The 23023-nt window shown below is 35.0% G+C and overlaps 1 protein-coding gene across 7 annotated transcripts in view; it reads left to right on the forward strand.

Annotated features, from left to right (window-relative positions):
* LOC123671383 (ELKS/Rab6-interacting/CAST family member 1) overlaps positions 1–23023 on the forward strand; it is an 89742-nt gene that overhangs the window by 52384 nt on the left and 14335 nt on the right. For 4 of the 7 annotated variants that reach the window (XM_045605209.1, XM_045605208.1, XM_045605206.1 and 1 more), the window contains 5 exons: positions 4211–4360; positions 11150–11246; positions 13323–13378; positions 18442–18684; positions 22513–22839. In XM_045605209.1, coding sequence (XP_045461165.1) covers positions 4211–4360; positions 11150–11246; positions 13323–13378; positions 18442–18684; positions 22513–22839 — 873 coding nt within the window. The remainder of the gene's footprint in view (positions 1–4210; positions 4361–11149; positions 11247–13322; positions 13379–18441; positions 18685–22512; positions 22840–23023) is intronic. The other 3 variants (XM_045605210.1, XM_045605211.1, XM_045605207.1) reach the window with 1 other exon arrangement.

Below are 23023 nucleotides of genomic sequence, written 5' to 3' on the forward strand. Positions count from 1 at the left end.
CAATCGCGTCATCTCAAGACAGCCATAGGTGTGAGCACGAACATAGTATGCAAACTAAAGTCTATACAAATACGTTACAATGCGACATATAAGGTGTAGTAAAAAAATCCATTATTTTTGCATGAAAAACAAGGCTTTAATCACCATAGTTGGAATTATCTGATTTAGGTCAATTATGCGCCGTTTTGTTCAATAGGTTTTAACAATTTGAAGGTTATACCATTATGCCTCTCTCAAAGAAGCTCTATGGCCCTATTCGCAAAAAAATGAGATTTTCACAAGCCTCTGTTGAAGCGTATTTTTCGCCAGCAAAATTATTCGCCATGGACAGGAACAGAGGGTAATCACTTGGTGCCCGGTGCGGACTATAAGATTGATGCATATGAACCTCCCAACCAAGCTCCTGGAGCTGCTGGTGAGTCACTATCGATGTGTGTATCTGGGCGTTGTCCTGATGGAATACGACTCCCCTCCTTTTGGCCAAAACTGGCCCCTTCTGAATGATTGCTTCCTTCAGTCGGTCCAATTGTTGACAGTATAGTTCTAAGTTAACAGTTGCGCTGTAAGGATGCAGCTCATAGAAGATACTTCCCTGCCAATCCAATCAAACCAACAGCAAAACCTTCCTGGCGATCAATCCTAGCTCGGTCATCGTTTTCGCCGGCTCGCCGCCTTTCAGCCATGACCGTTTTCGCTTGACGTTGTCGTAAATGATCCATTTCTCATCACCAGTTACCAACCGCTTCAAAAATGCGTCAATTTTGTTGCGATTCAGCAGCGGTTCACAGATGGAAATTCGGTCCATAAGGTTTTTTGAGTTAACTCGTGTGGTGTCAATTATCCAGCTTCTTCTTGAGTCCAGTGTTATGCAAATGGTTCCAAACGGTTTTTTGTGCAATATTCAGCTTTTGACAATGGAAACAGCGCTTACATGACGGTTGGACGGGACAAGGTCCATGGTTTTGTCGACATTTTCGACAATTGGCCTTCCAGTACGTGATTGGCTGTTACAGTATCAAAATCATAAACACTATTTACATTTTCAGCTGCCTGGCTTGCATTTTCGCCTTTATCGAAGAAAAATTGTGAAATAAAGCGTATGTTCTTTTTGCTAGTGTCCATCATTCAAGCGTGCTCAAACTGAACTGAATCAACCAATCACAAAACTGTCAGAAAAGTATTTTTAGTTGAAAATGTCATCTTTCTAACGTCATTTCGAGATTGACAATAATAAATTGTTTATTATCATTATAATTCAAACTCTCTGTTTCCAAACCCACGATAAGTATTCAAATTAAAAAGATTCCAAAGGCCACTCCGATGTTACAACCATTCATAAAGACCCCTCATTATGCGAAACTTTTTCAATTATAACCGGAATAGCTATCAACGCTATGAATGACTTCTCGCTCTTTAGATGTCAAATTTCAGTCAGCCTAAGATCAATCTGCTGCCGTATAATCTTCCAACGATGCAAAAAATTGTCGCCTGCCTCCAGAACCTAGCGTCAACTGTTGAACCCAATCAGAGTCACGCTGGCTGCTAAAGCACTGACCTGCTTCCAAATCTGGCACCGGTTGGTATCAGCCAGCTTTGCGAATTGAATAGGGCGACCAATAAATCACGTTGACCTAAGCGGAAAAGGATAGAAAGTGACGTGGAAATCAAAGGAGACGGCAGTGTGATACGTCGGAAAATTCTATGCTTTCATCGGGTTTTCCAATTTCCGCATCATTATTGGAAAGTTTCTGGCGAAATGATGGGGTATCAGCAACTCTTCGGTTCTGGATTTATTTTCGAAGGATTGTCTGATGAATTGGCATATTTGACATGTCTATCTCCAGGGACATTTCGTAGTTATCACGAATGGAAAATTTGCTTTTTATGCAATTGGAGATCACATAACGTATACAGGGTGTCCCGTAAAGACCACGTCAAACCGATGGAGAATGTAGATCAAAGGATAACCCACCTTCTATGACAAAATTCCCATTATAAAAGTCTCACCGTTTTCGAGATATTTTTTTTTTGAAAATAATGAATTTTTGCCCCTTTCAATAGTTTTGTCCTTACGGTTGGTACAATTTTACATCTTTTTGGTTAATTTTTTCCGTAAAATATTGCTGAAGAATGATTTCAACGTTAACATTAAAAACATTCTCCGGACATTTTGAAGGGGGGCTATGAGAAATATTTTTATTGGAAATTTTGGTAGTGGATTATTTTGTTCAGGAAGTTTAGCCCACGTAGTGGAAAAAAATGTACCGAGCTACTGCTGCACATTACACCAGTAAATTATCTTTTTTATAGTGATTTCAAAGAGGTATCACACAAGTCATTTGTTATTCAAAGAAAAAAGATATGGCTATTTTTATCCAAATGGGTACGTTTCTGACAAAATCAAGTTTGTCCATTCTGTTAAGAAATCTTCGATATTGCATTACTTACTGAACAATGGCAATTGTTTGCAATTTATTGGTGTAATGTGCAGCAGTAGCTCGGTACATTTTTTTTCCACTACGATGGGCTAAACTTCATGAACAAAATAATCCACTACCAAAATTTCCAATAAAAATATTTCTCATAGCCCCCCTTCAAAATGTTCGGAGAATGTTTTTATTGTAAACGTTAAAATCATTCTTCAGCAATATTTTACTGAAAAAATTAACCAAAAAGATGTAAAATTGCACCAACCGTAAGGACAAAACTATTGAAAAGGGCAAAAATTCATTATTTTCAAAAAAAAAAAATATCTCGAAAACGGTAAGACTTTTATAATGGGAATTTTGTCATAGCAGGTGGGTTATCCTTTGATCTACATTCTCCCTCGATTTGACATGGTCTTTACACCCTGTATGTGATTGATGAATCTAATCTCATATAGCCCCCAATTTCACTTATTAGTCTTTAATTTACTTGAATTTTTTATGGTTCTGATGACGCTATCTACATTAAATTTAGAAAGTCAGGACCAGTTGCACCATTTGCCTAAACATTGATTATAATTTAAACATTGATTAATTTCTGATTTCTCTTGAGAAATCATAGAGTAATCAACGTTTAAATTTTATATTTTATGAACAGAGTGATGCACCTAGTTGGCCTATCAGACGTTTGTGGAAAACTAATAATAATTTTGTGCTGAAAATTTGCATGTTCTTTCTTATATCAAATGACACACCCAGTATATTATTGCATCATTAGATAGCTTATTTGATGTTAATAACTTGGGTAAAAACTCAACAGTTCATGAGTTAAGGGGATTATTAAAAAAACTTTTACGGACGACGACTCACATTTTTTGAATATTTTTACAGAAGAAGTTTTCTTCGAAAAAACCTTTTTAATTTTCCATAATGCCGATACAAATGAATATAAGACTGTTTATAATCCATCCTGCCAATATTATAATACTGTTTGCGGTTAGGACCAAAAATGTACAGTTTTCTCATAGGATGATTATGAACTTGGACATCTCAAATTCAACCAAACTCAAAATTTTCAAATTACAACCTATATTTTCTACTTATTCAGTCAATTCTACGTATCACAATCGGGGAGTTACATGAGCAAAATTATTCAAGTCGGAATTAGAGATATTTCTTCTCACAAATCATTGATTTTTATGGGGTTTTCACATGAAAGAAAATTAATATTTTTAATTTGAGAATAAAAAAGAAAGATTTAGGTAACATTTTTCGTGAACAAATTGATGATATGTACATTGTACAAAGCACTGATATATTTTCAAAATATTCGAGAAAAAAAACCTATCAAAAGATGTACAACTATTTTGTGAAAATCGTCGTACAGTGCTGCCCTCTTACTTATTTGGTCATTGCAGGCGCGCCAGACAGGAACTGAATTGGTACCAAAATTTGACTGATACGCAAAAAACCACGTAGATTGTTGAGAACTCATTCATTAAATACCAAATGAACATGAACTCCAAAATCCTTATGCCATTAAACCAAGACGATTTCAGCCACGATTTAGCGCCAACGTAGAATTTTCAATAATGATTTGATGTCATTATATGTTATAAATGATCGTTAAATAAATCAGATTTGTTTGAAATTTTTAAAAGCATAATTTTTTTTTTTTATTTATTTATTTATTTCATTGATGATCTAGAGCTCAATATGAATGCTTTCCCCTTTTTCTTGAAACTTTTTCACACATTAATTACAATTATCAAATTTTGTTTCAGAAACAAGCCATGTTAGTCAGGCAACTCGAAGAAGAGCTAAGAATGAGAATGCGTGGACCTAGCATAGAAATGCAACAGCAGATGGAGGCGCTGTATCAGGAGAACGAGCATCTAACGAGAGAAATTGCAATACTGAGAGATACAATAAAGGTAATTTTTTTCTTTATAAAATAATTTCGGATTCAAGACTTTCTCACTCATTAAAATCAATGATTAGGGATTTGCCCATTCGGAGATTTATAAGCAATTTAAATGATTGCCTAATAGTTGAACAACATATTGTTTCACAGTGATTTTTGTTATTTTATAATTAGGAAATTCATCTTCAATAACATTACGACTACTGTATCGTTAATTTTGGTTTCGAATGTGCTTTTTGATTTTACGAAAAAAACACAACACAAATAAGAATCTTCTTAGTATGTTCACCTGATAGATCATTAGAGTTTAATTGCTCAAAGAGAATATAAATTACCCCAAAAAAACATTTGGCATGACACAAATGATTTTGTTCATGTTGGTTCACGATTTTCTGTACTGATATTTATTAAGTTGTCCCAGGTGCCTGAATTTCTTTCGGCGGAAAAAATAGCAAGTTCAACCAGGAGTGCAAATAGTTCAAATAGCTATGAAATAATCAGATAGTACACTTCATCTGGAAAAGCACCTAAGATACGTCTTAGTGAAGTATTGACCGTGATCACTTCCTTTAGGCCAATTTTGTTGTACCTACTCTTCACATGCTGCTCTTGAAAATATTATCACCATCTGATATTCACTTGATATTATCAGACGAACCATCTTCCGAGTGCTCTCAAATTCTCGTAAGATTAAAGGATGTAAAGCCATTATAAAAGCAAAAAATTTGATGGATAGATTATCAAAGACGAAAAAACTGAAGAGGCGCATTTTCTCATCTCCAAAACATGAATGATGATATATTACCTGTTGCGTTTTAATACGGCATCTTGTTCGATATGCAGGTTTCAAGCTACACAAAGCCGCTCATCTGATCAGAGGGTTCATTGTTTTCACATTACTCCCTTGTTTAGATTTCACGGCGTATGTAGTCTCTGATACATTAATAATATTTAGGTTAAACATCCATTGCTGTGTGTATTATTAGCTCTTATTTGGTCATTAATTACTAAAATCTCAATGATGAAAACCAATACCAATCCTTTTTTGGGAAAAACTACCAGCAAACATTTGATTGTGAGTATTGTTGTCCAGAATACTCGTCTAGATGGGAACAAAACAATTTCAACTTCAACATTTTTTTTTCTATGCTCAAAATTGAAATGAGTCGAAACTGTCGAAGCATTTTACATTGAACTAAAATACTGGTGGGATCACTGATTAGATTTTGTTTAAGATAATTAGGCGGCTCGCTCTGCATGATTTCTTTTCCTTTTCTTCCTCAAGTAGCGTTATACAAAGAATTGACCAATCAGTGACATCATTTTAAATTTTCTATTTGTTCTGTCAAGAGATTATCGACTTTTGATTCAACCTCAAAACAACATTGACATTAAAATCCAAGAAGGCTGGTCCCTTCAAAAGTCTGCACTTCAATCTTGAAGTTTTTCAAAAGTAAGTGAGCTTACCAGTAGGCAGCGTTTTACACATCGTTTTTCCATCGCTGGCCAATAATTTCTCCCATCTTTCGAGCAGCGTACGAATCCCGCGTTGAAAAAATTGGTCATCTTTTGAAGCGATCCACGAATCGATCCAATTTTTTACTTATTTATAAGACCAGAAGTGCTGGTCGGCCAGGTCTTGTGCCTATCGAAATAAGTGATAGGGATAGTCCGAGGGAGCAACGTCTGAGAATATAGCGGGTGGAGTAGGACTTTCCATTTCAACATTTCCAAGTCTGTCTTGACCACAGGGGGTCGAGCATTGTTATGCTGTAAAATCACTTTATCATGGCTCTCGTTTTATTTCGGCTGTTTGTCTTTCAATGCTCGGCCCAAACGCATTATTTAAACTCGTATGGCGCCCAATTTCTTTGTTTCTGAATAATTCCCATGACTTCCAGGTGTTTCGAAGTGGCCTGTTCTAGGTATAGGTATTTGAGAGCATTCGATGAGGCTCAGCCGCAGATTTCTTCATATCAAAGCTGAACATTAAAACCTCCCGCAAATGACGAGAATTCTGCTCGTAAGCTAACATGTTCATGAGAACAACTTTATGATGCAGATACAAATCAATTAATATTTCGATGGCGTTATGTTTACAAATACCTAAGCTATAATAATAATTGTATGACATCTACGATCTATTCATTTCAACTAACATTTACCCTGCCCATATTGCACAACGGAAAAACAGAAGAAAAATAGCCAATATTTCGGGACAATAGATCCTATATCTTGAGATTTTACGTTTATATGTAGAACAACAATTTCAAGCTGCATGTAATATTTTATGTTGTCAGAGATACGATTCTAAATTACATGTCTTCTATAGGTACAATTATGTGTTCGAAAGGGGGCAATTGGCGTATGAATGACAGGCGCTCGAAAATTTCTGACTTACTGACTTATGGCTGGTTTATGCACCATTCCTAAGAACAAAGGACTAAGAACTACGAACTAAGAACTAAACCTAATAAATCAGTGGCGTCTATGCACTCTCTTGTTAGTTCTTAGTGAGAAATGCGCACGTGCTCGAACTACTTTCTATTGGTTCTATAATTTGATGTTTGACATTGATATTGATTGGGAAAAAATTATATTTAATTTTATTCAGATACACCGAATACTTTTCATCGATGAACAAAGAAAAACGGAACATAAAATGATAGAAACTGGTAGATACTCGTTAATATTGAAATTCTATGCCATGCATGCGATCTTCATGATTTTAACTATGAGCTTAGTTCTTGGTCAACTTTCTAATGCTAGTGTTAGTCCTTAGTCCTAATGAAATCCTCCTGGTGAAATGCATAAACGCCCTCATTGATTTGTTCGCGTTCAATTCTTAGTTCTTAGGTTTAGTCTTAATCCTCAGTTCTTAGGAATGGTTCATAAACCAGCCATTACCTATTTTTCTTCAATCAGGGACCACATTCTACTCCTCTCTGACTCACAATTAGTTTGATTTTTCAGTTTGATATTTTAACTGTTTTGAAACCATTATCCCAGCCAATTCAAGAGTAAGCAAATTCAAAAGTAAGTGAAGTTAATTCTTGTCTTTACTTGATCATTAGCAATCTTGATTATTCATTTATCAAATTGGGCAGTAAGTATATATATATTCGACCATCTTTAATGATGATCATTCATTCGAACGAACAATTTCATTTGTCCCAGTACCTGAAAACCTCATTACTGCCTCATATACTGTAGAGGGAAATGACGTAATGACGTACCCACTTCGAAAAGATAATTTCCCTCGGTTGCTGTGGCATCACGCGATCAGGCTGCGCGCAGATCAAAAGCGTTCAGAATCCAGAGTAACGTCCCTCATTCCCCAATATTAATTTCCTAAATGCCTAATTAATTTCGGGTCTGTAATCCTATAAAATTAGCTATCAGTGAAGAACCCAGCCGCCATCTCTATTTTAGGTCGGTTCAGTGCTGTGATTACGGTATCAATTTACAACCATCACGTCCTTATGAGAAACAACTCTAGACGCTTTGCGTAAGGCTTCTGCAGTTGAATTTTCCAAGGGTGTACCTCTCACTTCTAACTAGGTTCTTTAGTGCAGATTCGTTTTGATGCTTTGCGTAAATCGCTTGATCGATTCTATCAATTTTTGGAGGAAACCTTCGTGAGGCCGTTTAGAATGAACTCTAGTGAGTTCATTAGTAGTTATTACATAAAAAAAATTATGGTTTTTGTTTTATGTCACTTTTAAAATTGAAAGGTTAGGTTGAGTTGAATAGGAGGTGTACTAAAGTGCATTACTGGACTCCACCCCTTCTCACACTGAATTTTCAAGGTTTTTTTTTCTTTGTAGAATTATTTGTATGGATCTTGTATTGTGGTAATAAAGTCAATTATTATTATTATTATTATTGAATGTTTTTCAATCGTAACCCAATTATTTCAAATATGGATTTCAAAGTAAAAAAATTGAAATAATGGTTTGTGGTTTGAGGACAGAGCAAATCAAACAACACCCTTCTGAAATAAACGTTTCGATCCCACATTTGGATTTTTTTCGAAACTGAAACATTTTTCTGTGTGTGAATATTTCATTGGAAAACTCCGGCAAATCAAGTATAATTTCAATAGATTCATAAATTGAAAAGCTCAAGCAAATGGTCTTCGACTCATGGTATGTTACCAATGCAACACTGCACGATCAAAAATGCATCCACGTATTTAACGATGGCTGCAAATTTCGACTTCATTTTGAGGCAGGGGAAGGTTCGTATTTTGACTTCCATACGAATTTTCACTGCTACCCTTGAAATGACTTCTAAAACTCTAAACGGACTGAAAAACTATGAGATGCATGTAGTAAGAAGAAATCCATAATTTTTGCATGAAAACAAGGCTTCACTTACCATTCTAGGAAATGATCCAATTTAAGTCAAATATTCGCCGTTTTGTTCGATAATTTATTGTCATTTTGAAGGTAATATCATTATGCCTCTCTCGTAGAAGCCGTCGTCTCTGTTGGTAAAAAATTGAGGCACTCGATTTTCACAAGCCTCTGTTGAAGCGAAATATACACCAGCAAAATTGTTCGCCATGAACTGGAACAGGTGGTAATCACTTGGTGTCAGGTCCGCTGCTTTCAGACGGTCTAATTATTGACAGTTCAGTTCCGAGTTAACAGTTGGTTAAGCCATCAATCCAAGCTTGGTCACCGTTTCTACCGGCTCACCGCGTTTCGACCACGACCGTTTATGCTTGACGTTATCGTAAGTCCTCACCGGACACCAATCGCTTCAAAAATGGGTCGATTTTGTTATGATTCAGCAGCAATTCGCAGATGGAAATTTGGTCCTCAAGTTTGTTTTGAGTTGACTTGTATGATGCCCATACATCGACCTTCTTCTCTCCGCCGGCTCTCCGCGTTTCAACCACGATCGTTTTCGCTTGACGTTGTCTTAAGTGATCCACTTTTCACCACCAGTCACCAATGACTTCAAAAATGGGTCGATTTTGTTGCGATTCAACAGCGAATCGCAGATGGAAATTCGGTCCACGTTAACTCGGGTGGTACCCATACAACGAGCTTCTCTTTAACACCTACCTCATGCAAACGCTTCCAAATGTTTTTTTGTGCAATCTTTAGCTTTTGGGCAATTACAGTACTCACATGACGGTCGGACTTGACAATATCCAAGATTTTATCGAAATTTGCGGCAATTGGCCTTACAGTGCTTGATGCATCTTTGACATCGCAATTACCAGAACTAATTCAACGAAACCAAAATTGCGCATGATTGGCTGTGACAACATCAGGAATATAAATACTACCTTCATCGAGAAAAAACTGTAAAATATGTGCACATATTTGATGCGCGCTCAAACTGAACTGAGTCAACGAATCACAAAACTATCGCAACAGTATTTTTAGTACGAAATCTCATCTTTCTAATGTCATCCAGTGGAATCCGATCGTACTTATACAACGCGAGATACAAACAACTAAAGCCATTTATTGTAAAAATAATGAATTCTTTTTTACTACATCTTATATTTAAATTACGAGTAAAAACAGATAAGCCGTTCAGTTTTCATAAATATGCGCTATGGGGCAGAAATTGATGTCGATGAAGTGGTGGATAACTTTGAAAAAGCAGAAGAAGTCTCCAATGTTTTTCAGTTTACCACAAGAGATCAATATATTTTATACGGTCCCTCTCAAGTCGCAAAAGCTTTATTATTCACATTGTTCTTCTTTTTACGTGAATATATAAATCTCATTTCACGAATAGGTACTTCTGTTGTTTTATTATTTATACAACAACATTCCCAAGACACATTATATGAATGCTGACAAATAATCGATAACTCCAACTTAGCGTTCACCAAGATTCAAAGAACTTACCCGTAAAATCTTGTGAATCGACTGAAAATACTACAGAAATTACTTATGAAGATCCCATGGACTTCACGGATTGTCCGTCTTCAAAAAAGTCGTAAAAACGAATCTTATTCTAGGAAGGCGATCGGATGTTTCCGATGATAATGCTTTCATTGAACTAGCAAGGTGTAAACTTCCAATGTTATTACCGTCAATAAAACAGAGAGTCGATATAAAATCACATGAATTTATCGAGTACGTATAGTGCCAATACTATTAATTTGAGATTGAGTTGGGAGTTGGCTAACAGTTATCTCTGCCATCCAGGGATTTCATTTCCTGTTCCTTATTGTGCGGCAGAAGGAATATATCAAATCTCGACAGAAATTTATCAATATATTATATTGCAGTTGTAAAGCATAGTTCATTGGTAAATGGCTTGAACCCTTGGGCTACCGACTTTGGAGATTTATAATGAAATGGAGTTGAACTCTTATTGGGGGATTACGAATTTCATTCCATTCGTGTGCTCCAGTATTTTAGAATAAGGTCTGGATATTTGATTCGGGTTGATCATTTTCTTGGGTAGCTTTATTATTTCGCATCCTATTATGTTTTGGTTTTACTTTGTCATCATTATAATTGTCCATTAGGATTAGGAATATAAGGTGGGTACCAATGCTGAAATTGAAAAATTAAATGAGAAATCTTCAGTCAATAAACTATTCAACATAAATAGATATGTGTAATGATTCGATAATATTCAATTGAATATTTCAAAATGCAGAATCTTACCCTGTAATATTTTCGGAATAATGGAATTTTGAAAATTTATTTCGGAATTCAAAACTGTTCTCGCTCCAGCTCTTTCGATATAGCGTTGAAAAATTTTCAGATGTTTCAATTGAATTCAATATAGCCAGCAATTTAAACGAATTATTTTTCAGGAACTGGAACTGAGGATCGAAACACAAAAACAAACACTGCAAGCTCGTGATGAAAGTATCAAAAAGTTATTGGAAATGCTCCAGAACAAAGGCATGGGTGAGTACAATTATGTGAACATATACTATCGTATCATTTGAAAATGGATATACCCAAGAGGAATCAGCTCAAAAAATACCGAGAGTATAAATCAATTTTAAAACCAAGTTGGAAAATTGGTATGACATACTTGACTGAAATCAAATTTAACGAAAAAAGAAATTAACATACTCACTGACTAGGCAGGCCACCTTCTAGAAAAAACTTACATAGTTACATCCTTCGTAGGTTAGGTTCAAAATGTGCAGAGAGGATAAAACTCATATATTCAAAAATAAGTAGGAATAAACTTGAGAGAAGATGTAGGTACCTACCTTCATTTGACATCACATAGCAGTAGTGAATACTACTTAAAGAAATTTATTCGAAGCAGGTTGAGGCACTTTTTCAAAGATTTCTCTTGAAATAAATTTCGAATATTCCGTGTTGAACCCAATAATTTCAACATGTCCTAGACCGATGAAAATGAAAACCTTATTTCAAAAATATTTATCTCTAGATGTGTACTGACGTGTACTGTTTTTTATTACCGAAACTATGCAGGAAAGTTATTAATTCAGATCTGGTGCAGGGCCCTGCTTTGGCTAATTTAAATGAATTTTCTTTAAAAGAGCCTCTGATATTCATCGCAGGCAGCTTTTCAATTTCATATGAAATCATATTTGTCAATTCAAAATCTTAAAGGTGCAAAAAGTCTTTTTCAGTAACTGACTTCGCGCCCCTACAATTTGGCGCCCCGGCAAAATGTCCGCTATGCCGCTCCTGGCGGCGGCCCTGATAGGGTGTTGAAATTGTGGAAATGGTTCTAATGGAAATTAAACCTTTAGGATTTATAGCTAATAATAGCAAATAGAAAGAAATTAAGAAACGTATTGACTTGACGTCAGCTGCTATTGAGCGCTGGTCATTCATGCGCTCGTGGAGACCACTGCATAAATGATTTTCATGATGTCATTGTTGTCGATTAATATGTGAATCTAGTTGAGGTAATACTATGTCCTAAAATTAAATAAGGCAGGAACATTTCACTAGATATTTCACATTTTCAAATTAAACTTCAACCTTATCTGATAGGATATGTAAATTTTCTTCTAATATTTTCAGTTAATTCAGAGGTATATTTTTTTGAATTACCTAATCTTTTTATTAGCACAAAATCGACGGAGTTGAGGTTCTGAATGTAGATGTAAAACAACATTTTCAAGCTTTTTACAAAACTATAGAAAATTGGAAAAGTAATACCAAATATTTACATGAATAATTTTCATGTTGATAGGGTCATCAGTAAATCCAATCTGCATATCGAAACAAAAGCCTATTATTTCGGTAACAACAGATCCGACCGGTTGAAAATGTGTATAGATGTAAAATAACAAGGAGCTTTCGAGCACTCGTTGATATACAATTGATGTATGAACGAGTGCTCAAAAGCTCCAAATAAACGTCAGTACTTTCCGCATTTTTATATTAAGTTATTAGTCATGAAAAATCCATCATTAAAAATCCAAACATTGACAAAATACAAATATTTGGTTATCCTTAACACACCAATTGAATCATGTTGTTATAATCATATGATGCTACTCTATATGTAGTTTTGGGCATAATTTCACTTTCTGAATAAAAATAGCGGTATTGGTATTTTTCCGATTTGATTGATATCAACAAATTGAACCAATATTTACTTTCCCGCACTAGTGCAGAAGAGTAATTTGTCCACACTAGTGCGGGAAAGTAGTCATTTAGGCACTGTTCTAGAAAAAAATTATTACAATGCTCATTCATTATTCCTCTTGGATATATCCATCGATTTTTTATCGTTGAAGCACGAACCTTTACCCACGCCAATAGATTTTCCATCTACTCTATCGCTTTTTTCATGCACCATCGTTCCGTTTTCCACCTCATAAACACAGGGCGTTTATTCTCATATAGCGAGCGAAGAGTCTTAATTAGTTACAGCGTGCAAGTTGGACAATGCAATATGTTTAGAGACACGTTTCAGTGTCGTTTAGATGTGGAAAAGAATGGAAAATTTTCGTGCAACTAATGGGCTGGATGTTGGATTTGTTCCAGGTAAGGAAGAGGAGAGGCAGATGTTCCAACAGATGCAAGCAATGGCCCAGAAACAGGTGCTTATGTTATTTTATCGTTATCAATCAACAGGACGTTCAGCAGGCCTTTTTTTCCTGCGAAGCCACCGATCGAAAAGATCGTTTCTTTTTCTTTTTCCGGTCTTCATTTAATTCGGAATTTCTCGAATAAAGATTCACTTCATTTCAAGACGACGGACTCACAAACGTTCATTTTATAGATTATGTATAAAAATTCAGAAATGCTTAGAATTTTGAAGTTTGGTTAGTGGGCATAATAATCCAGAAACACTACAGATTCAAGATTGTGGTTTATTATTTCCTTTTTCTCAACGAATATAATCTGATAAAAGTAGAAAAATGAATACTACTCCGGACAGTGGAAACCTGAGCCTATTACTTCGAATATTCATTGATTTCTCGAATTTCTGCCGCTCTCATCTTAATTAGTGCTGTATAGCCACCGATTTCTGAAACAAATTTGATACTAATATCTCTTTTTGTGTCTGATTAACTATCTGAAGTGTGTACGGTAGGTTTTTGTCAGAATTTGGAGTTTCACACAGTTCATAGCCCAAACTATTGATTCTTACGAGCGTATGCAGCTGTATATTAGCTATAGCTGATATAGCTCCTTCAGTAGGGTCACTGAAAACCCGCACGAACCATATAATAATAATAATACTTAGTTAATTAAACATAAACATCGATCGCAGAGGCAAGAGCCTGTATATATTACGAATAAATCTTTGATATATTTGTCAATAAAACAAATGATGATGATTTCAACGGAAATATTATTTCAAAAAAAATTGAAAATTCAATACAACTGAAGAATACAACGTTCATCAGAAAACAAAATTGAGATGAGAGCCCGATCCACGAATAACTGTACCTAGTTTTATGATCACCAGATCATAGAGAATCCAGAAAATAACTATGAAATATGGGCTAAGACTCTTCATTTCTGAGATACAAGGTGATATAATGATTTGGGCAGAACTTTTGTCTTGCTACCGTCAAACATATTCTTTTCAAATTTGGCAGTTACAGTTCTCTCACAAAAAAAATCAAGATTTGTATTCAGTAATGATGATTTAGTTTCCGGTCTAATAAAATATCCTGTATGTTATACATTAATTATGTTTAATAACTGATTTTTACAGAGATCGGCAAAATATTATCATGAATAAATGAATAAAGTAATAAAGAAATATTCCATTATAAAAATTACATACTAAATCATATTCCAATATTCTCAATACGTGACATAAAAAAATATATTTTCATCTCATAATAAATCAATAATTTTGAAATACATTCCGGAAATCTGATAATTATTCGGTAAAAAGTTTCGTGACAAGCAGAAAGTAGTGAATCTAATGAAATTTTTACACAAATGTTATAATTTTGTAATCTTAAGAGTGCGACGAGTACAAATCTAATAATAATAATGAGCCTGCTGAATAGTCCTGCAACTATAGATCGAAAACAACTAACACAAACGGTTGAAATAAGCTAGAGAGCTTTCATGCACACCATCAGAACAAGCTCAATAGCATGTTAGTTCCATAAAAACATCAAGTTCTCTATATAGTGTAACCCAAAAGTCCGGCAAAAAATGAATGTATATTTCTCAAATACGTCATGAGCAATCAAGTGGCCAGGATATAGGCATTATTCATACATAGATACTCCAACAATCCTTTATTCTTCCAAATGCATCATACCTTGTTTGGGAACTTCTGCATCATACCATACTTACTTGTTCAGGAACTTCTCAAAAAACCTTACACTCGGATATAAATTCTAAAGTTTTATTGATTATGTCATTAGTGGAATGAAAATCGATTCAAATGAAATGAAAATACACTTCAATTCCTAGAAATTCGTGTGAAATTATCATATTGATTTTCAACCAAATCAAATTTTGACGCCCCACGTTGGGCGTCAACTTCAGCATCAGAATATCCAAGCGCTACAAGGTTCATCACTTTTATTCTACCTTTTTTCAAAATTTCACCATTGTAACTTTTTCTGTATTCGAGTGAATTGATGTAAACTGTTAGTATAACTATACTCACCCGATGAAGTCAACAAATAGTTTTCGTCAAGTAGAGAGCAGAAATATCAAACGAATTATCAAATCAAAATTTCTATTAAATAACTGGTGAAAATCAAAGAGAGAAAGAACAATACTTCTCGTCATTCTTTCTTCTTTTTTTTGCCCATGTTTAATGATACTAGGTTATAACTAAGTAGTTGAGATATAACCCTAACAAAGCTACGGTGTTGTTCCGTATAATCGAATTTCAGGAATTTTTAGTTTAGTGTTAATAACTGAAAAAAGTATACAAAATAAATTTCATGAATAAGTTCATTCGAAGAAGCAGTTCCGAGCTAATACCAAAAAATTTGATCGGAATGGCCAAAAAACAGGTGTTTTCATATATTGTATAATGAATGATATATTGTGGCCATTGATTGCACAGTGACGAACATGAAAAATTTTGAACGGACTTTTGAAGGGGAAATAATATTTTGAATATATATATTCTTTCAAAACCAGAAAAATATTTTAAAACATTGAACAGACAAAACTCTGGGAAAAATCTACTCATCAATATCGAAATTCATCATCTAATCTAATCTAATCATCTAATCAATGAAATCAGTGTGGTGATTTGATGGGCTAAAAAAGAAATATTCTTTTATCATTTCATTATAAGACAACTAGATATTATATAATCAACGTGAAAGATTGAGATGAAACCGCAACAATATTTTCACAATAGCTGCACAAAATGTATAAATCCCCAGCAGCATTCTACAGATAAAATTCACGCGTAAATTAAATACCCTGAATCCTGAACTTAAGGTCAACAATAATTAATCTGAGCTTGAATTAAATTGCTGCACAATACAGAAACTTGCTATATGCAAGCGCAATTCCTGAGTAAATTATTTTAGACAATGAATGGACCATTATTTCCATAGAAATTGAGTTTCCTAGTTTTCCACGTCCCTTTATTCGCTGACTTAGGTAATTACAATATCTCTAACAATTTTTCATGACCTTGAGTAGCTAAAACATCTTCAAGAGGAACGAAAAGTCTCTTCAACTCTGCAATTTCGATAAGGTAGAGAGTTTGAGTGGACAGCATTTTCTAAATGAGCGATTAATTCACGAAATATAACATCGATCGAAGAGATTACAATATTTTGAAGGAAGTCAAAATGAATATTAATTCATTAAATATTGATATCATCCTACCGTGATAAGAAACCAAACATCAGAAGACAAGATATTCCAATTATCAAGTCAGTACTAATCTGAATGCTGTCAAGTCGCCTGTGTTGTTGCTTTTGTTATTCTTAATCCGATAACACCTAATCGACTACAGAAAACTCAATAACTGTAAGTTGGCTTTGCTTTGTGATACCTAAGTTTAAGATTTTGGATTTATTTTTGTACCTCGTAGTTGTTTTCGAATCTAATATTTGTCCTTATTTTGAAGATGTGCCCTGATGATGATATGAAATATATCGAATCGTTAGCTTTAAGTTGAAGAGACTTCTTTTCTCTGACCATTCCCTGTTAATTAATTTCTATGTGGATGAATGCCGGTCGAATAATCTATTACTATCCAAACATCTTCAAGAAATGTTATTCTATGACCAATGGTATGGCATCACGCTACTAGAAGTTCAATAATTAACACCAGGTGTTTTCAAGAGTCTCATGATATGTCCTGCCTTTTCTTCACAATTGTCTTCCTCTGCATGGGAAATATTATGTCAAAAAAGAATAGAAAGCGTCATTTTCAAAAACCAGCTGAAATGGAACTGCGTTCAATTTTCAAGAAGAAAGTGGACATTATCTGTCAATTATAATCTAATATATTTTCAATGAAGAATTCATCTTAAATTTTCCATTGCAAATGAAATTTCTCCTCCTTCTTATTTTTCTTCTTCGTCTTCATATTTGTCTTCGTCTACTTCTGCTTCTCCTTCCCCTACTTCCTATTCTTCTTCTTATTATTCTTCTTTCTATTCCTCTTATTATTCTTCTTCTTTTTCTCCGGAAATAATTCCATGATAATCAAATAAACTTATCACCATTATTTTCATTTCTGATCGACTTCACGTGCTTTTTCCGATTTCGAAAGTTTGTCTCTGGTTTACTCATGAACCTTCAGCTAATGTTTGTACTATGAATTGAAATATTTCTAGAATATCTTCAGCAGAAAAATTAAAATTCAGTGTCATACACGTTTGCAAAACTGACAAAATACAATACTGTCAACAACGAAGGGACAGATGGCACTGTTTGTGGTTAATGTACTTTATACCGAGTCTTCTGGGCCTCTTTGAGATCTCTCAGTAGCTTAGAGCTTGTGCGAGTTAAGAGAGCTAATTCTGTTCTGTGTAGGCTTTGTTACTATATACCAGCGTCACTTTAGTTAGCACTGTTAACTTTTTACCAAGAATCGAATGGTTGGACGGTCCCTAGTAACCAAAAAATTCCTTTCCTTGCTCAAGGTTCGATCTCCCATTCAAGAGTACAGGGTGCTACTCACTGAACAAACCACTATCTCAATTCAGAGGATATTATTGATTTCCTATAGGCACTTTGTTATGTAGTTTATCTCACCACTAAATTTCATAGTACGTTTCCTAGCATCACTATGTACAGTAACGTATGAGATGAGTTTGGTCTTATATGAACAAGCTCGGTTAGTTTCAATTCTATACATATACTATAATCTTCCAAAATTTGGATCAACAAGATCATGTAGCCTTTCAAATCACCATTTGCTGATATCCCATCATAAAAACCATGTCTATCTGTGTTCATATAAAATTGAGCCTTTTCGAATATTCCATCAAAATCATCCACCCTTCTACATAAAACCAAAATATTAATTGTATATGCAAAATGTTTGGTCTTGAAAATACCACGTACGAGACAATCCTCAAAATTTTTATGCTACCCCGAAACCAGAGACAAAGACAGGTTGGAACCGTTAGGTGGTAAAACATACTTTAGCAACCTGACCTCTTAGATTTTGCGCAAACCGCTGATTCCCCTGTCTGCACAGGAGCTTGACGCGGCCAATGAGACCTTACGCACCCTCCAAGCACAGCTGGAATTGGTCCCCTCCCCCTCCAGCAGTACTGTCCGTGTGCTTCTTGACACGAAAGACGCTAGAATAGCGACGTTGGAGCGGGAGGTCAATCTGTTGGAATGCGAGGTCAGAAGGCTGGGTGGGAGCTTAGACCAGCCCCCCACCCTCAGCCTCAGTCAATCGGAAATACCTCAAGCCGCGCCTTTCAAACGACAAGTAAGTTTTCTGTTAAACGATGTGCAAATCGGGAAGGATGGCGTTATACTTGGTAGATTATGAGAGAACGCCAGAGGGGTTAATCATTACGTGATACTGTCTGTGTTTGCTTACCCCATCCCTCATCAGATGTCTCTTCGATGGATAACGTCACTAGACAAACTGGAAAACCTCGTCCTGGTCCAATTTTCGTGGACGCTTCGTTGGAGTTCAGTGACCTCCTCTTACCTCGTTGATTCATAAGCATTGAAAAAATACTGCCAAATAGTCAATAGTAGATATGTCAATTATTGCAAGATATCGAAGAATGTTTTATCGAAGGTATTGCAAAGAACAAACCCAGATTTGGCTATAGCAATTGAAAGACATGCCGAATATTACCTACCTTCCCAAACAATAATCACCCAATCTAAACCAACCAAATTCTGGAAAATAGAGATAACATTCAGAGGTCTATCTAAAAAATAATCGAGCTCACTTCTTTCCAAGTTGTACCACCTTCAAAATACCCTATTGATACTAACACTGAACTAAATTCCCTAATACTCAGTTATGGTTGTGTCAAGGTTTCCACTGATGGAAGGTATCGTTATAGATGCGTTGCAAGATAAGTCATAAAAAGACGCCGAAGCCTATTGGCTTATGAGACATAAAAGGAACGACCAATAGAAATCGTCGCAGCCTAAAGAATCCTGTATGCATCTATGACTACGTGCTCAGTATTCAGAAGCCCTTATTTCGATAAGTGAAATGTAAATTACTCACGTTGTGTATGCCACCCAAAATATTATTCTACTCAATAAAACAGATATTATGGAGGAAAAATAAACTGATGCACCTTTGCTTTGAGAAATTCCAATAAGTTATACTGGAAAATTTACACAAGCATACAAAATGGAATAGGTAATCAGAGGTCTGACTTGCAAATTAGTGAGGTTTGTATTGTTGGGAATCCCCTACCTTCAAATCCGCTTCGAGATATATTCCTTTGAATGTTGCTATAAGGTAAAATGGATTATTCGAGGAAACTTTTGCAGAGAAAACAGCTTTCCACCCTTTCAAAGTTCAAATAAAATCATTATGGGGGAATCGCACAGTGTTGATGAAATGAATAAATTCAATTTCAAAGAGGCAAAGACATAAAAAAATAGAAAAAGTGTAATTATTTGAAGTGAATGCAACAGTAATCAAATATCAGCACGAATCACGAGATCATGGAAAAAAAATATTCTAAAGAAATTGATGTAATACAAAGAAAAGATAATAAAAAATCATGAGTCACGCATACAAAGACTATTTAAATAATCTTCTAGCTTGGTACATCAATTTTTGATGAGGAAAAGATACTTGACAAACTAAATAAACCAAAGAAGATCTAAAAATCTCAAAATTCAATAAAAAAATCTTCCACTCCATTTAAGATGCAGATGCAACAAAAGAGTATCTGGAAAGCTTTAACAATAACTGAGTTATAAAGAAAACGATCACTGAGAACTTATTGTCAGCAGATAGAACTATCAGAGAGGCATTATTCAAACAAGTTCACAATATGTAACACAATAAGGCTTAGCTCAGTTATTTACAATTTGAAATGTGACCAAAAAGACAGGAGACAGTGCAACCAACTGTAATTTCAAAAGCCTAAGGCCTAAGCCTTCATTCGAAAGAGGTCGATTATTTTTTAGACAGGCCTCAAATGAATGAATTAAAAGGAGTACTAGGAAAACTTGAATAGAACAATAAACCTTTTTCATCAAAGTTTCAACTTTCATTGACATAATATCCATACGACCAGCTTGCATTGCTATATCATTGTCATCAATACTGTCTATTAGAAAAATCTTTCGATTTGCGTTTTCATTTTTCATGATTTCTTCAGCTCTGCTTCATCTTTATGAACTCATCATTAGTTGTGCTTTTCAATAGAATAGTGGCTGCAATAAGATCTGTCTATTCATTAATCAAACATTATTTACACTATGATCCGATGTAGCAAATAGCAAATTTCCTCTATATCAAAGCCTGTCATTTGATATCACCCTCAGCGTGCTAAGCTATTTCTGTTTCTACCCTTGTCAAATTCCTCTAGCTATAGATGCTTTCATGTTAACGATACGAAAGAAAATTATAATTATCATCATCAATCATTCTTGATCATCATGTTTAAGATAAGTAGCTCATAAAATAAATATCAACATATTGAAAATCCTCGGAAGTGTAGGCTATTCAAATTTGGTGAAGAAAACTCGTCATGTCTTTCAGCACATCAATTGCTTAGGTATGAACATTTCAAATTGAAGAATAATGTTTGGCTTGTTTCAATCATTTATACGTAAACTTCAGCATTGTGATCGAATTTTATCACCAAAACAATAAACACCATTACATAAGACTGCAATTTACTGAGAATGATAATAATAGGAGCCAGCAGAATTACAATCAATGTGATAAAAAGGAACATCAAAAGTTCTTCGAAATTTTCATTTTCTGATTCTTCAATTAGATGCTATTTTGCTGGTTCTCTTGACATGATATGTTGAGGAAAGTTTGTCGAATTCCATCTGTGTTATAAAATTTATAAATTTGTTTCATAGCTTTAAAGAGTTTAATAATATAGTTGAAAATAAATCAGTTCATCAAGCACTTTGTTTTTTATATTTATTGCCTTTCCATACGACCACAAGTGCCTTATTAGAATATTAACAATGGATGGTGGCGCAAAAGAGATTCACAATCTCAAACTCTCCAGAGTGTTGAATTATTACTGTATTCCTTTATCTTTGACTACAATAACCAAAACAATAAGATGCTGAACATGCTGACAAAATATTTCTTTCCATTAAATGAAAAGACTGAATTATTTCATTAAAACTTACCCATACTGAAACTAAGATGAATAAATTATATGACCCAGAGTAAAATTCGCAGTTTTTATGGTGCATTTAAAGACATTATGACTATTTTTCCTTTCCATTGAATTCTAATCATACTGAATGAAAAATTAATGAAATCAAAATATCACTATTCTTCAAGAGAAATTGTACTACTGTTAGTCTTAGTGAAGAAGATAACAGTGTAGGATATAAAATAACGAATGCTAATTCAACCTTTCTCAGAATAAATAGACTTCAATAATAAGGATACTGATATCTGATGGACTTCATAAAATTTATAGTTTCTATTATTAAAATCAAAAGCTGAATTTGAGCAGAAAATTTCCGGTTGTTTCACATGGATTTCAAATAATTATACATAATATGATATAAAGATATATTTTGTAATCGTATTCAACGCTGAAAATTATACTTAAATGATTTTGTGTATGGGAAATGAAATAAGTAGAAGATTATCAAATTTTTCTTGACAAGTACAATGAACCACACGATAGCATCTTCTGGAATATATTACCTAACACACTCTTAGGCTGTCAATGTTTTCAATTTTAAAACGCCATCCAAAAAAAGCCTTTAGGCTAACTTTATCGTTGAAAGAATCATTTTTGAACCGAAGTTGTCTGCAGTGTCAATAGCTAAACTGCCAAGTATGAGGTTGTGAATCCCATTTGTACAGACCACCAACTCCACATTACGAAAAATCATGTCTAGAATCATTCAAATAGTCCCAACAGTTTCCTACAAGCCCGTGAGACACTGACCAAACGAAACACACGTCGTACGCTACTGATTAACCCCTCGTCTGTAACTAAATGTTAAGACTCTCCGGCCACCTGGCCACCTGGAGATCAGGTTGACCACTTTTGCCACCTCTTTGTCTCTGGCACGCATGATTTCCCGCATGGAGCAAAATAGAGTGCATGCATGTCCTCAGCTCGACGAGTTCCGTGTGGAGATACAGCGCAGAGACCAGGAGATCCTAGCTATGGGCGCCAAGATGAAGACGCTGGAGGAACAGCACCAGGACTACCAGAGGCACATAGCCGTTCTCAAGGAGTCCCTCTGCGCCAAGGAGGAACATTACAATATGCTCCAGGCTGACGTGGAGGAGATGAGGCAGAGGATGGATGAGAAGAACAGACATATCGAGAAGAAGACACAGCAAAGCCAACAGGAGAGAGCCAGGGCAGCTGCTGAGATCGCTGAGATGAGGGAGCATATGGATATCAAAGATCGAAAGATAAATGTGCTCCAGAGGAAGGTAAGATTACGATAAGATGATTTTTGATTGAATGAATTGTACAAACACATTTCAAATACATATTTGAGCGGTTGAGAAAATGTTTCCCAGATAATTTTGAAAGATCTATATTACTACTGATCATGAGAATACTTAAGTTATAAGTAAGTACATAAAACCACTCTGGCTCGAGTATTTCTTTGAT

Source organism: Harmonia axyridis, chromosome 1 (genome assembly GCF_914767665.1).
Source record: "Harmonia axyridis chromosome 1, icHarAxyr1.1, whole genome shotgun sequence".
Taxonomy (NCBI): domain Eukaryota; kingdom Metazoa; phylum Arthropoda; class Insecta; order Coleoptera; family Coccinellidae; genus Harmonia; species Harmonia axyridis.